Here is a 14,617-nt window from a genome sequence, read left to right as displayed (position 1 = left end):
CATCTCCGATGCTGACCTCCAAACCGTACACAATATTCGTTCGCGGACATTCATGGACAGATGAGGACCTATCCACGGTCAGTGATATGGGAGCCGGCCATCCAACCATGTCTCCACACATTTTAAAATTTGTTTGAACTAAACAGACAAATTTTATCAAACAGGCGAATTCCTTTGAAGTTTAGACATAATTTACATAAAACAATCAATATTTCGACTGTTTAACTAAGAACTAGAAAAATAAAACCTAGAACGCTAATTTGTAGTGGACGACGACCTCATACGTTTGACTGCCTGCCGAGCCGTCCCGCCATCGTCGTCTGCCGTCGGTGTCGCCCTCTTGTGGGGGAAGGTCGTAGGGCCACCGTGGCAGTCTTATCCGGTCGCCGCCAGGCGCTCGCGAAGGAGCCGGTCTTCTTCCTCCTGCGCGGTGCGAAGGGCTGCCGCTGCCAATGCTGACGACGTCCACGGTGCCCTGGCGGCGGCCTTGCCCCTGCAGGCATTGGCGGAGGTGTCGCTAAGCAACCATTTCTCGTCGATCTTGGTGAGCTCCCTATCAACGTGGTAGCGGCGCCTCGCGGCCATCTCCGAGGCGGTGACAGAGTGGTCGAGGGCCCAGGCCGCCGCGTCCGACTTGACGAACGCGAAACGACGGGCCTAGCCGCACCGCCCTTTTTTGGCGACCTGCGACAAAGAGGGACCGCCGCCACCGCTGTATAGGAGGATGCGCCCATGTGCAATCGCGGGCGGCGGTTCCTCCCTTAGAAACTGGCCACGCCAGTTGTGGCGGGGCGGCGGCACCGGCCTGTCGATCAGGGCGTACCTACTATGCAGCGGTGACATCGTCGGCTCCTCCTTCACGCGATGTCTGATTTAGACACCGCGGTTGCATGTTGGCGACGCCAGCTCTTCCTTGACGTGGCGTCCGATTTGAAGGTCGCGGTTGCGGTGGGGTGGGGGGCTCCTTCCACGGCGGTGGGGTGACACCGGCTCCTCCTTGATCAGACACGACAGTGAGGGCAGCGTCGGACCACCTTTCCGGCATCAGCTCCATCTAAGGAACTGATGGACGAACTCCTCATCTGTCAAAGCGACCTCCGCAAGGAGGCGTGGCTGCTGCGAAGGCGATGCCTGATCCTTCTCGTCCTTGAAGAAGATGACAATCTCCTCCTTGTCGGAGGCGTCATCGGCCAAGAAGCCCGAGGGCCCGAGAGGGGGAGGAGAACCGAGGGGTGGCTGATTTTGGTGTTTTGACCCTTCTACTAAAGTTTAGCCAGATCTGACCCTTATCCAAAAGTATTTTAGGATTTGACCATTTTACTACCTCCAGGGTCGATGACGGTAGAGTATAATAGTCTACCGCCAAGGTCTATAGAGGTAGGCAACTTATACACGTCAGCGCAATGCTGCCCTACCGACAAACGGGCTGGCGATAGCCTATGTGCCCCCTACTGTCGATGCCTGACGATAGGCCCCCTACCGTCGATGCCTGACGATAGGTGAGTGAGACTGTATTTGGTACTTATAAAAAATTTCGGTCCCGTTAAGGGCCATGGCAATAGGGTATAACACCTTATCATCATTAACTCTGTCAGTAACAAAATGGTCAGATTCCAAAATACTTTCGGAGTAGATCCGGCTAAACTTTCGTAAAAAAGTCAAAACACTTTCAGATTAGATTCGGTTAAACTTTCGTAAAAGGGTCAAAACACCAAAATCAAGGGGTTAAGACCACGTTGGACGGTTTAAGGGTCAACGTTGAGATGCCCTAACTGCACAAATCAGACAACGTGAGACAAAAGCTACAAAACGCTGGTCAGGAATTCCGGCGACAATTTCGGATGAAAAGAGGATGTAACGACCAAATTAATCTCATTGCATTGAAGATCCACGAATTACGCATCAACAACAGGGGCCTGATCTGGAGGCGCCGAAAGAATTGTGCTACAAGCCGAGCGCAACCACATCGCACAGAAATTCTACATCAGAACATCTCTCCACTTCATGACAATTCATGAGACAGACAGAACGGATCCGAACTATTTCTTGCCGGCGACGTTCTTCTTCTTGGCGTCGTCGGCCCCCTGCGTGGCCTGCGCCGCCTTCTTTGCGGTCTTCTCCTGCAGCGCCTTGGCGTCCCTCTCTCGTCGCTGCTCCGGCGTGAGCCCGTCGTCGCGGCCCTTGGTCCCCGGCTTCCGCGCCTGCGCCCTCTGCCTGTCCCGCTCCCTCTGGTCGCCGCGTGCAGCCGCAAGGTCAAGGAACAACACGTACAGATCCAACCAAAAAAAACACACACGCACACGGTAACAGAGAAAGTAATAATCCGGCCAATTCTCGAAAAGAATCAACGAAAATTAGACGAACAGAGAAGGCAATTTTATTCGCGGTGAAGGATATGAGTCATCGCTGCTCCGAGATCGAGAGGTTTGGGGGACGGGAGAAAGATTGATGAAGAGAGGGACTGAGGGAGGGGGCGTGTCGGGTCGTAGTATAATTGTTGTTGGCTTGGATCGTGAGGTCGAGACGGGGGTGGGGCGTGTGGCGCTGTATATGTAGGGCCGCGGGGTAGCTTCCGGAAGCGCCTCTGCCTTCTGGAACGTTCTTCGCCGAATAATAAATAAAATAAAATAAAATAAAATAAAAGGAGGAGATAAAAGCAGAGCCGTCCATCCAGCCAATAGGGCGGTGCGTGCGGGTGACGCGAACTCGGTGCGCGTCACGTGGGAGTTTCCGTGTTCGTTTCCGCAGAGGCCAGGCCAGCTTCTTTGGGATTTTTTTGTTTTGTGTTTTTTTGGGGGTCTTTGGGATTCTTTTTTTCTTTTGAGACATCTTTGGGATTTTTTTTTGAGAACCTCACAAAGCTTTATTACTGCGTCACAATGTTGGTAGGGACGAACACAAGTTCCCCGGTATGGCCTAACCAAATATGGCGACCAAAACCGAGGGATAAAGCATACTTTGCGAGATTATGAGCCTCAACATTCGAGGTCCTATACTCATGACTAAAAATGCAAGAAGAAAAATTGGTTGCTCTAGCTCCAAACACCGAAGAACTCCCGTCCCTGATCGCATCGACAGCCACCTTGCAATCCGACGCAATTATTATTTTGTTGATATAAAGATCGTCAGCAAGAGCTTGAGCTTCTCTGATAGCTATTGTCTTCAGGATCTGAGGGTCATAGATATTGTTGATAACTAGAGCCGATGCCCCCAGAAAACATCCTGCTTCATCTCTGCATAACGCTCCGACTGCACCAAAGCGTTCATCCCTTGAGACCGCTGCGTCGACGTTAATTTTCATGTGCTCATGTGGTGGGTTAATCCACGCTCGTGATCTGACTATGGAGCTCCTTGGCTGAACCGACTTTTTTGCCCTGATCATCTCAAGCTCCTGCAAATAAGATTTGATAAACCTGTCCGTTCCAAAAAGAGTTTGAAAAATATCCTCATGTATAGCCTTCCGTCTTGCACTCCAAATGGCCCATAGTGTGTCAGTCATTAGGATAAATTGATTTGCTGGAAGAGAATCACTCGTGGTGAACAGCCATAACTTTGCGTCCATCTGCGTGTTCATTATCATATGCTCGACCAATTCCTCATTTGGAAGTGCCCAAACACACCGGGAGGAACTGCACTCCAGCAGTGCGTGTCGCCAGTTGTCAGGTGCCCCGCACAAGGGACACAGGCCTGTCGTTGACATATTGCGGTGTTGAAGAACATCTTCCGTGGGCAAAGAATGCTGGGCCAGCCTCCATGCAAATAGACACAGTTTCGGCGATACTGTAATCTTCCAAAGCGATCGCCAACCTTTGGACTCAGCCTCAGAGTTAGACAGATCCATTCTATCGTCCAGCCACGCCTCTCGATTGGTTTTAGTGTTGACTATCATCTTGTACGCTGAGCGGACAGAAAAGAGACCCTTTACATCTTCTTGCCAAGCCCAGAAGTCGTCAAGCTGTCGCGAGCAGAGGGGGATCTGTAAAATGGCCTCTGCATCAATGGGAATAAAACACCTGTCGGATCATCTCCCCACGCCATGAGGCTGTGGTGTGATCAATAAGTTCAGAGACAAGCTGAGGGTGATCGGCGACTAGGGCTGTCAGAGGTTTCATCACTCTGTTCCTCGGGATCCAGTTGTGGTGCCATATTCTCGTGGTTGTTCCATCGCCAATCCTGCGAATTGCACCCATCTTAATGATGTCCTTTCCATCCAAGATGGCACGCCAGACTTGAGAGGGATGTGGCCCTAGTTCTGCCTCCAAGATGGAGCAGTTGGGGAAATATACTGCTTTCATAATTCTAGCACTCAAAGATGATGGATCATTCATAATTCTCCAAACTTGCCATGAGAGTAGGGCAAGATTAAAAATCTCAATATCTCTGAACCCGAGCCCCCCCCCAGATTCTTTGGCCTAGTCATCAGATCCCAAGCCACCCAACATGGTTTGCGCTTCCCTCTCTTGCTTCCCCACCAAAACTGGCGTATCATTGAAGTTACACTTCCACATAATCCCCTTGGCAATCTGAAACAAGACATCGAAAATACTAGGATAGCTTGAGCCACTGATTTGATAAGAACTTCCTTTCCTGCCGCCGAAAGCAGCTTCTCCATCCAGCCCTTAATTTTCTCCCATACCTGGTCACGTAAATATTTAAACGTACCATTCTTTGGTTGCCCAACCTCCGTAGGCATTCCCAGATACTTGTCGCTGAGGGATTCATCTTGCACCTCAAGAATGTTTTTCACCTCTGTTTTAAGATTCTCAGGGCAGCCCTTGCTGAAAAAGATAGACGATTTTTCACGATTAATCCGCTGACCCGAGGCTAAGCAATAAGTCTCCAGTAGGTTTGAAACCTCACTCGCCCCCTGAGCACTAGTCTTGAAAAGCAACAGGCTGTCGTCCGCAAACAAGAGATGGTTTACTGCCGGAGCAGTGGGAGCCACCTTAATGCCATCAAGCGCCGATGACGGAACGTTGTGTTTTAAGAGGCACGAAAGGCCCTCTACTGCAATCAAGAAAAGATAAGGGGAAATAGGATCTCCCTGCCGGATACCTCTTGTTGGCTGAAACCTCTCCAACTTCTCACCATTGAACAAAACTGAAAAAGATACAGAAGTGATCATGCCCATTACCGTTTCAATCCACTGAGATGCAAAACCAAGCTTCTCCCTGATGGCCTGAGATATGCCCACTCCAATCTGTCGTAGGCCTTCATCATATCCAGCTTGAGTGCACAAAAACTGTTAGATTTTGATTTGTTCCTCTTCATGAAGTGCAAACACTCATAAGCACAAATTATGTTGTCCGTGATTAGTCTCCCCGGTACAAAGGCCGGCTGTTCATCCGATATTATCTCCGAGAGAATCACCTTTAATCTGTTGGCTACCACCTTGGAAGCAATCTTATAAAGTACATTACACAGACTAATCGGCCTAAACTGGCTAAGGAGAGAGGGATTCTGTACCTTAGGTATTAGCACCAAAATAGTGTCATTTATACAATCTGCACTTTCTTCACCTTTTACTATTCGGAGGACTGCTTGTGTAACTTCTTCTCCGCATATATCCCAATGGCGCTGGTAGAAGTGTGCAGGGAACCCGTCCGGCCCCGACGCCTTCGTTGGGAACATCTGAAACAGCGCACTCTTGACCTCATCAGCAGTGTAAGGTGCACATAGGGTAGTGTTCATCTCATGGGTGACTTTTTATGGTACATGCTGGAGGACCTCATTGATCCCTTGCACCCCTTCTGACTTTTTTTGTGATTTTTTTATGAGATCTATCTATACTGATGATGGGCTTTTAGCCCGTGCACAGGGGGCTGATGGGAGAGCTGTGGCCCAGAAGAGAGCTCATGCTCCTTGCGGTAGGGGGCGCTCCTATACGGAAAACCCTATTCGCCGCTCTCTGCGGCAAAAGTTCCGCAAAGGTAATATCGAGCGAGCACTCGCGGGTGGGCCGGCCGGGCCGGGCATGTTAAGCGTTCCAACTATATCGGTTTTGGGAACCTTCTATGAACGTTCCCAGCCGGCTTTTCACGGTTTTCGAAACCTTCTAGAAGGTTCCTGAACCGGTCTTTACTTTTTATTTCTTCTTTGTTTTTATTGTTTTCTTACCTTTTTTATTTTTTCTAGTTCTTTTTCTGTCTTTTTTCCTATCTTCTTGCTATTTTCATTTTGATTTTTTTCTATTTTCAACGAATTTTTTAGAAATTAAAAAAAAGGAATTTTCAGATTTTGTTTGTTTTTTCAGAAATTGGTCTTGCTTTCAAGTTTTTGTTCATAAATTTCATAAAAGTTTTAGAATTTCACAAATTGTTTGACTATTTTAGAAAAAATGTTCAGATTTTCAAAAAGTGTTTGTCTTTTTAAGTTTTTCACAGAATAAAACATATTCGACTTCATAATTTTTTTTTCATTTTCCAAAAAAATTGAAAAAATTACAACATATTCATGTTTTAAAATTTGTTCACAAATTCAAAAACTGTTCGTGTTTTTAATTTTTGTTCACGAATTACAAAATGCTCAGGAATTTTAAAAAATGTTCCTGTTTTCAAAATATTTGCAAATTCAGAAAACTTTCACGTTTTTCATTTTTGATCACATATTCAAAAAAATATGGTAATTTTAGAAAATGTTCCTGTTTACAAATTTGTTTAGCAATTCAATAAATGTTCATTTTTCAAAAAAAATTCACAAATTAAGGTATGTTTAGGAATTTGAGAAAATGTTCCAGTTCCGAAATTTATTTAGAAATTCCGAATTTTTTTCTGTTTTTAATTTTTTTCACAATTCAAAAAATGTTCGTGATATTTAAAAATGTTTCCCTTTCAAAACAGGTTCATAAGGTCAAAAACAATCGTGTTTTCAAATTTTGTTCACAAGTTCAAAAAATGTTTCCAATTTCAAAATTTTGTCCACATATACAAAAAATATTCGGGATTTTCAAATTGTTATCAGGTTCAAAATTATGTTCTTAATTTCAAAAGTTGCTCCTGATTTCAAAATTTGTTCACCCATTTAAGAAATGTTTGCGTTTTCGAAAAATGTGCTAGAATTTGAATATTTTTCGCTTTTTACAAAAAATATTTCCATTTTTAATTTTTGTTCACATGTACTCCCTCTGTAAACTAATATAAAAGCGTTTAGATTACTAAATTAGTGATCATAAGGATTTTCAGATTGATCTTAAGGATTTTCAAATTGATCTGAAGGATTTTCAAATTGATCTCAGATTCAAAATTTTGCTCTGCATTTCAAAAGTTGCACCCGTTTTCAAATTTTTTTCAACATTTAAAAAAAATGTTTGCGTTTTCAAATTATGTTCTGGAATTTGGAAAATTATCCGCGTTTTACAAAAAAAAATCAGAAAATTTCAGAAATGTTTGCGTTATAGAAGATTGTTCGGATTTTCAAAAGATGTACAGTTTTTTAGAAATTTAAAATGTATCCACAGTTTCACAAGATGTTCAATAATTTAAAATTTGGTTCATGTTTGTTAAAAGTATTCGTAATTTCAAAAAGTGTTACCAGTTCTTAAGTAATGCTCAATTTACGCCACGGTGTTTAGTTCATTTGACGTCGCGCTACAGACATGTCACGAAAGGTTAGTAGGGGTGGTGGGTAGGATGTCGGGTTCACAAGCTGGAGGTCTGCAGTTCGAATTCCAGGTGTGGCGATGTTTTCTTTTGACAGCATTAGTCGCCCGACTGCTCGCGCGAGGTCAATCCAAATGGGCCGGCCCAGTCGTGCGATTCCTATGCGAACGGACGCCTTTTTGACCCAGAATGCGTGTGCTCCCCTCCAATACACCGCTTCTGGCGCCCGTTCGGAGGAGCGGTGCTCACATATCAGTAAATTTGGCCTGGTCCAATGCGGGTGCTTGTCGGCACTTCGCTCGGGAAATTCCTATTTGCCGCTCCTTGTTGCAAGTTGTCGAGGCGACGCACAGGGGCACATTGAGGAGCGTTCGGATGGGCCGGCCTGTTCAAAAGATTGAGCGATTCTGGTTTTGGGAATCTTGTAGGTGGTTTCCAGCCGTTTTTTTGGTTTTCGGAACCTTCTAGAAGGTTCCTGGACCGGTTTTTCTATTTCGCCTCTTTCCTTTTTTGTTTCTTTTCTTTTTCTGTTACTTATTTTGTTTTATTTTTTCCTTTTGATTTTCTTTTTCCTTTTCTTTGCCCTATCATTTTTTCATTCTCATGTTTCGTTTTCTTGAAAATTTCAAATATTTATACAGAATTTTAAAGCATGTTCTCGTTTTCAATATTTGCTCCCAATTTTTTTAAAAGTGAGAAATTACAGAAAAATGTTCATGTTTTCAAATTTTCTTCAGAATTTAAAAAAATGTTCATATTTAAAAAATCTTTTTTGAAATTTCATAAAATGTTCCTGTTTTCAAATTTTGTTCACAATTTCAAAAAATGATCGTGTTTTAAAAAATGATCAATAATTTCAAAAAATCTTCCCGTTTTAAAATTTTGTTTAGAATTTCGAAAGATGTTCATGTTTCAAAATTTCTCTTTAGAAATTTCATAAAATGTTCTTGCTTTCAATTTTTTCACAATTTCAAAAAGTGTTCGTGTTTTGAAAATGTTCTGTAATTTCAACAAAATGTTCTCATTTTCAAATTTTGTCCAGAATTTTAAAAATATTCATGTTTCAAAAATTCTTTTTAGAAATTTCATAAAATGTTCTTCTTTTCAAACTTTGTTCACAATTTCAAAATTTGTTCATGTTTTAAAAAATGCTCAGTAATTTCAAAAACATATTGACATTTTCGATTTTTTTTATGTTCATGTTTTTAGAAAATGTTCAGGAATTTCAAAAAATGTTCTCTTTCTGAAAATATGTTCAGAATTTCATTCACAAGATGTTCATGTTTCACAAAATGTACAGGAATGTCAAAATATGTTTGCACTTCCAAACTTTGTTCACAACTTAAGAAAAATGTCCTTGTTTCAAAAAATATTTAGGTTTTAGAAAATGTTTCTTTTAAAACAATTCACAATGTCAAAAAATATTCAATTTGTTTAAAAATTGTTCACGTTTTAGAAGGCTGTTAGGTTCTGCAAATAATGTTCGTGTTTTTAAAAGTATGTTATCAAATTTTGAAAATATTCATTTTTTAATATATTACTTTTATGAAAAAGAAAACCACATTCAAAATTTCTAGTTTATAGTAACTGAGTTGGCATTTAAAGCAAAACATATCTACGAACACAGAGTCATGTGTTCGAAGCCCCCCACACATGTTTTTGGGAAAAAATTTCTTTCAACTTTGCCGTTGCTTTTTACTATTACGTTGCAAATCTTCCACTACAGCTAGCTTGTCGCACAGGCTAGCTCCGCGGTCTTCTCTTGCGCTAGTCGTGGGTTTGATTCCCACCACGGCGCTGTTTTTTGTTGATTTTTCATGCCGCGTTCAAAGGAAACGCCCTCGCGCGGCCCACAAGCCCGCCAAGGACGTGCGTCTGTGCGAAAGCGCAGCAATTTGACGCAGAATGCGTCACATAGGTCTTCCCGTTGCTCGTATGATTTGCTCGGTTCACTGGTGACCAGTCGCGGTTGACCGGTCAACTGCTGACCCGTCAATGGTTGGTTTTCAAAAAAAGTTCATAAAATTGAAAAAACCTTAATTTTGACAAATGTTTGTCAAAATTTTAAAAACTTCATCAAATTAAAAAAAATCACAAATCTTGAAAAAATCATCTGATTTGGGAAAAGTTCATCAAAATTGAAAAATATAAATAAAAAATAAAAAATTCATCAATTTGACAAAATAAAAAGTCATCACATATGAAAAAAATCATCGATTTGGAAAAAGTTAAACAAATTCGATGAAAAAGGAAAAAATAACCAAAAAAGGAAAGAGAAAGAAAGAAGAAAGAAGAAAAAAAGAAAAAAAGAATAAGAATGTGAACCGAAAAAGAATAACAGGAGAAAAAAGATTGGTTATAAACCACTTAGCGTTGAGTGGCCAAGTGGTTACTGTTGTTCTCGATTAACTGAGAGGTCCCGTGTTACCCTCTTGCGCTTGCCCTTTTTTCCAGACACAGAAAAAAAAGCAAAATGGGTTGGCCCAGCATGGAGCCGAGGTGTGCATCCGATTGCAGAATCACTATGCTTGAAGCGCCGTTTATGAAATGCATGCCGTAGGTCACCCTAAAATCTATTTGACGCCTTAAGAGCCAGTTATAGACCATTTGGCAACAGACGCAAACCCCTTTCCGCTTCGATATATTTTAATGGACCTGTCTCCGCTCCAAGACAAGTGGGAACTGATCGGCTCAAGTAGAAGAGTCGGAACCTCCCTCCGCTCCTAGTTTCCTGCAGCTTCCAGAAGCTTCCTGGGCTGGTTTTGGGAAGCTTCTGACTGTTTCTATTCTTTCTTCTATTTTGGGTTTTCTGGACAGGTTTTTGATCATTTCAAATTCATAAACTTTCACAAATTCATGAACTTTTTCAGTTTTGTCAGCATTTTTCTTAATTTCATGAACTTTTACCAAATTCACGTGTATCTTTTAAGATTTTTTGAAGTTGTTTCCTAAAATTCATGAAAATAAATAAACTCTATAAATATTTTTGAAAAAAAATCACTTTTTTCGATTTCCCCACCCTCAAATTTATGATTTTTTAATTTTTGTGAACTTTTTCCTTCAAATTCATGAACTGTTCGCAAACTCTTTTTGAATTCGTGATTTTTTTCAAACCTATGAACTTTTTGAGTGTGTAAACTTTTTTCAAAAAGTCACAGGTCAACATCAGGTTTTTTTTTTGAGGCAAAAAAGGCCAACATCAGGTGAACCAACAACTTGAAGAAAAAACCGAAGCGACCCAAGCTAGCCACCAGCTCGCGTCGGAGGGACGGCCCACGCGATGCAGCGCATGAGCGTCGAGAATCCTACTCGCCGGGACTGACTAATCGGGTACCACTTCACAGGAACTTCTAGCGGTCATACGAGAGAGCTTCCTGCATTGACATATGGCATGCCCAACCATTCTGATGTGTCGCATGTCAGGCTCATTTAGCGAGGGGCATGTTTTTTAAATTTCCCCACGTGTTTAGAGGAAAGAAATATTTTGTATGTTTTTTTTAGATTTTTGTGATTTCTTATTTCCTCACGTGAAAAACCCGTTTCGTCATTTTTAGGTTAAGTAATACCCTAGCTGCACAAATCAGTTGTGCTTCACAACAAAAGCACATTTGTGCTTCCCATAGTTGTGCATTGTTCGAAAAGTGAAAAAATACAGTTGTGTTTCATGATGAAGCAGAACGAAATGTAAAAAAGCAAAACTATGAATTTTTGGAAGCACATTTGTGCTTCCTAAAAAAAGATGAAATCCACAGTTGTGCTTTCGGTTTTCCGTTTTGTCCTTCATGTTGTCCATATTTTTTTCTTTGGTTTTTGTTTTTTGTTCTTTCAATTTTTTGGCATTTATCGTTGGAAAAACTTGTCTAAACCTATTAACACAAGATCTATTTAAAAAATCTCGACACGAGAAACACAACATTGAAAACAATTCATAATTTGGACACACGATTTAAAAGATAAACCATTTAAGAAAATATAAAACTCGCAGGCTGCGACAAAGTATCACACGTGCAGTTAGCTCAATAGTCACCATACAGAAGAGGTAGGAGTGATATTTGCAAGGCTTGCCATCTAACTAGTGGTTTCACTAGTTGTCACACAGGTTGATATTACACGCCACCCAACCAGCCACGCTTGCAGATATGAGAATGCCCAAGTTGACATTTCCAGGAGAGTCCCTTGTCGGTTTAGGAAAGTTTTAGAACCTCCAAAACAAAATTTTCTGTGTTTTTTTTGGGTTTTTCTGTTTTTTATTTTTTAATTTTATTCTATTTTTTTTCTAGTTTTGCTTCTTCTTTACATTTTCAAATTCATAAATGTATTCCAATTTCACGGACATTTTCAAAATTCATTAATTTTTGGAATTAAAGTATATTTCAAAAATAGTTGAACATTTAATGAAATCACAAACATTTTTAGTCCGCGAAGATTTATGAATTTCGTGATTTTTTAACCCAAATTGCAAATAATTTTCGCAAAAAGCTGTTTTGAAATTCATGAATATTTGTAAGACTTCACATATTTTTTTCCGAATTAGTGGACATCTTTCTAAATTCTCAAAGCTTATTCGAATTTGGGAAAAAAATTCAAAATTATGAACATTTTTGAATCATTGAACATTCTCAGAATTATCAAATATTTTTTTAAAATTTGCGACATTCTTAGTCTGTGATTATTCTTTAATCCACAAACAATTTTTCAAATCTGAGAACATTTTTTAGAACCACAAACATTTATCTTTAATTCATGAACATTTTGTGAAATGAATGAATAATTTTTAAATCACAAACTTATTTTGTTATTCTTGAATATTTTTTTAAATTGACAAATATTTTTCCATTTCGCAAACAATGTATGCAATCCAGGACCATTTCCCGAAAATTGCAAACTTTTTTTAATGTGTGGACATTTTTCAAATTCATGAACAATTTTTTCAAACCACAAAAATTTGATGAATTCATGAATATTTTTGAAATACGCAATATATTTTAAATATGTGCTTTTTTTGAAATTTGTGATTTTTCTTTTGATCCTTGAACAATAGTTTTGAAATTTGTGAATATTCATGATTTTTTCAAAAAGGGACCATTTTTCAAACTCCGAAAAACAATCAGGAAGATTTTACAATTTTATGAATATCCTTTGAATTTCACACATTTTACAAAATCGTGAACTTGTTCATAAAAAGGACAAACAGAAGAAGAAAGGGAAAACCGCGAGGAGCAGTTCTACAACGTAAGTGGAATAAATGTAAACTCATGCGAGCGGGAATTGAAAGAGAAAAAAAACATGAGCGACCAGGATTTGGCCCAGCTCAAGTATCGATGCTGAACCTGTTCACCCCACGGAGTTGCTCGCTTTTCACCGTGCAGGTCGCGAAATATGAACTCCCCGCTAGTTTTTCTTGAGACAACGAACTCCCAGCTAGTGAGCGAACAAATGCAAACGCTCTATGACAACGTTTGTTACGTCAAAATGGTTTTTAATACTCGTAAAAATATTGTTTTCTTTTTTAGCGTCAAATATGTTTTAGACAAGCGTCAACATTTTTTTGGAGGGATGCGTCAACATTTTGTTGAAACACACAGACTTACTGAACGACCGAGATGGCCTGGATATTTTTTTTTTCTTTCCTAGGTTCACCTGGATATTTTTGTTTTCATTTATTCTTTCCGTTTTCTTTTCTTTTCTTCTCCTTTTGTTTTTCTTTCATAAATTGGAAATTTTCAGAAAATTCTCTAATCTTCAAAAAAATAGAATTTTCAAAATCGTTCACTTTTTAAAAAATATTCAAAATTCTAAAATTTGTTCACGGTGTTGAAACAATGGTTGGAATTTCAAAATATACATTTTTATTTTCTTCTCTTTTTTAGAAACAATGTGAAAAAAATCATTTTTTGTTTTTTCAAGAAATGTTTGAAATTTCTAATTTGTTTTTTTATGTTCAAAATTTTGAAATGTATTCAAAACTTAAAAAAAAATCTTATTTTCAAAAGATGCATCGCTTTTTAACAAATGTTAACAAAATTGAATAGTTTACTCTTTTTTTAAAAGTTGTCTGCAAAATTTTGAAAGACTACAATCGTGCGGTTGCCTACCAATGGGCCGCCCCAATCCGGTTGCCTCCTGTGTGTTGCCCTTCTATTGGACACAAGCGTCAATGGCAAACCCTATTTGACGCTCGTTAGCATCAGAATGTTGTGCTTTCGCTGAGGGAACCTCCGGTTGGGCCGGCCCATGTACGGGATTGGCGTTTGCCGTTCGATGCGTTTGCTTTTTTTTTTGCGTGGAACTGAAGAGCTTTATTCAATCAATCTAGCTCCGGCACTGTCCGCCATAAGGCTAGTAACCAGGAGTCCAGGGGGAGAGTTCATCCAACACTCCGTCACCTCCAATGTGCTAGCATGTCTTGCACAAAGGTGGGCCGGAACATTAGAATGTCTCTTTACATGAAGAATATCATCAATAAAAAGAAGAAAAAGTAACCGCTAGCTCTTCAATATCTAATAACACTGGCGCTATGAGGGAGCGCGAAGAACGACGCGAGTTTCAGAGATCCACCACCTCTGTGCTACCAGTCTCCATCTATACTCGCTCAAAGCCTCGAAGCTTTGCAAAAAAATGCCTTCGCGAAGAGCCATGGCCTCCGCAACTAGCGAGTCGGTAACACCACGGACCGGTGTTGGGGAACGTAGTATTTCAAAAAAATTCCTACGATCACGCAAGATCTATCTAGGAGAAGCATAGCAATGAGCAGAGAGAGTGTGTCCACGTACCCTCGTAGACCGAAATCGGAAGCGTTTAGTAACGCGGTTGATGTAGTCGAACGTCTTCGCGATCCAACCGATCCAAGCACCGAACGTACGGCACCTCCGCGTTCAGCACACGTTCAGCTTGATGACGTCCCTCGATCTCTTGATCCAGTTGAGGCCGAGAGAGAGTTCCGTCAGCACGACGGCGTGGCGACGGTGATGATGAAGTTACCGGCGCAGGGCTTCGCCTAAGCACTACGACGATATGAT

The 14,617-nt window shown here is 40.7% G+C and overlaps 1 protein-coding gene across 1 annotated transcript; it reads right to left on the bottom strand.

Moving 5' to 3' along the window:
- Nucleotides 1-1,855: 1,855 nt before the first annotated feature.
- On the bottom strand, nt 1,856-2,541 carry LOC123169817 (small EDRK-rich factor 2). The gene is made up of 2 exons (XM_044587691.1): nt 2,398-2,541; nt 1,856-2,239 (listed from the first exon to the last, which is right to left on the bottom strand). The coding sequence occupies exons 1-2, from the start codon at nt 2,402-2,404 to the stop codon at nt 2,040-2,042; spliced, it is 207 nt and encodes a 68-aa protein (XP_044443626.1). The 5' UTR covers nt 2,405-2,541; the 3' UTR covers nt 1,856-2,039.
- Nucleotides 2,542-14,617: the final 12,076 nt, after the last annotated feature.

Source organism: Triticum aestivum, chromosome 1D (assembly GCF_018294505.1).
Source record: "Triticum aestivum cultivar Chinese Spring chromosome 1D, IWGSC CS RefSeq v2.1, whole genome shotgun sequence".
In the NCBI taxonomy this organism is placed as follows: domain Eukaryota; kingdom Viridiplantae; phylum Streptophyta; class Magnoliopsida; order Poales; family Poaceae; genus Triticum; species Triticum aestivum.
Note: the sequence above shows the minus strand (reverse complement) of the source record. Positions and strands in the feature narration are given on the sequence as shown.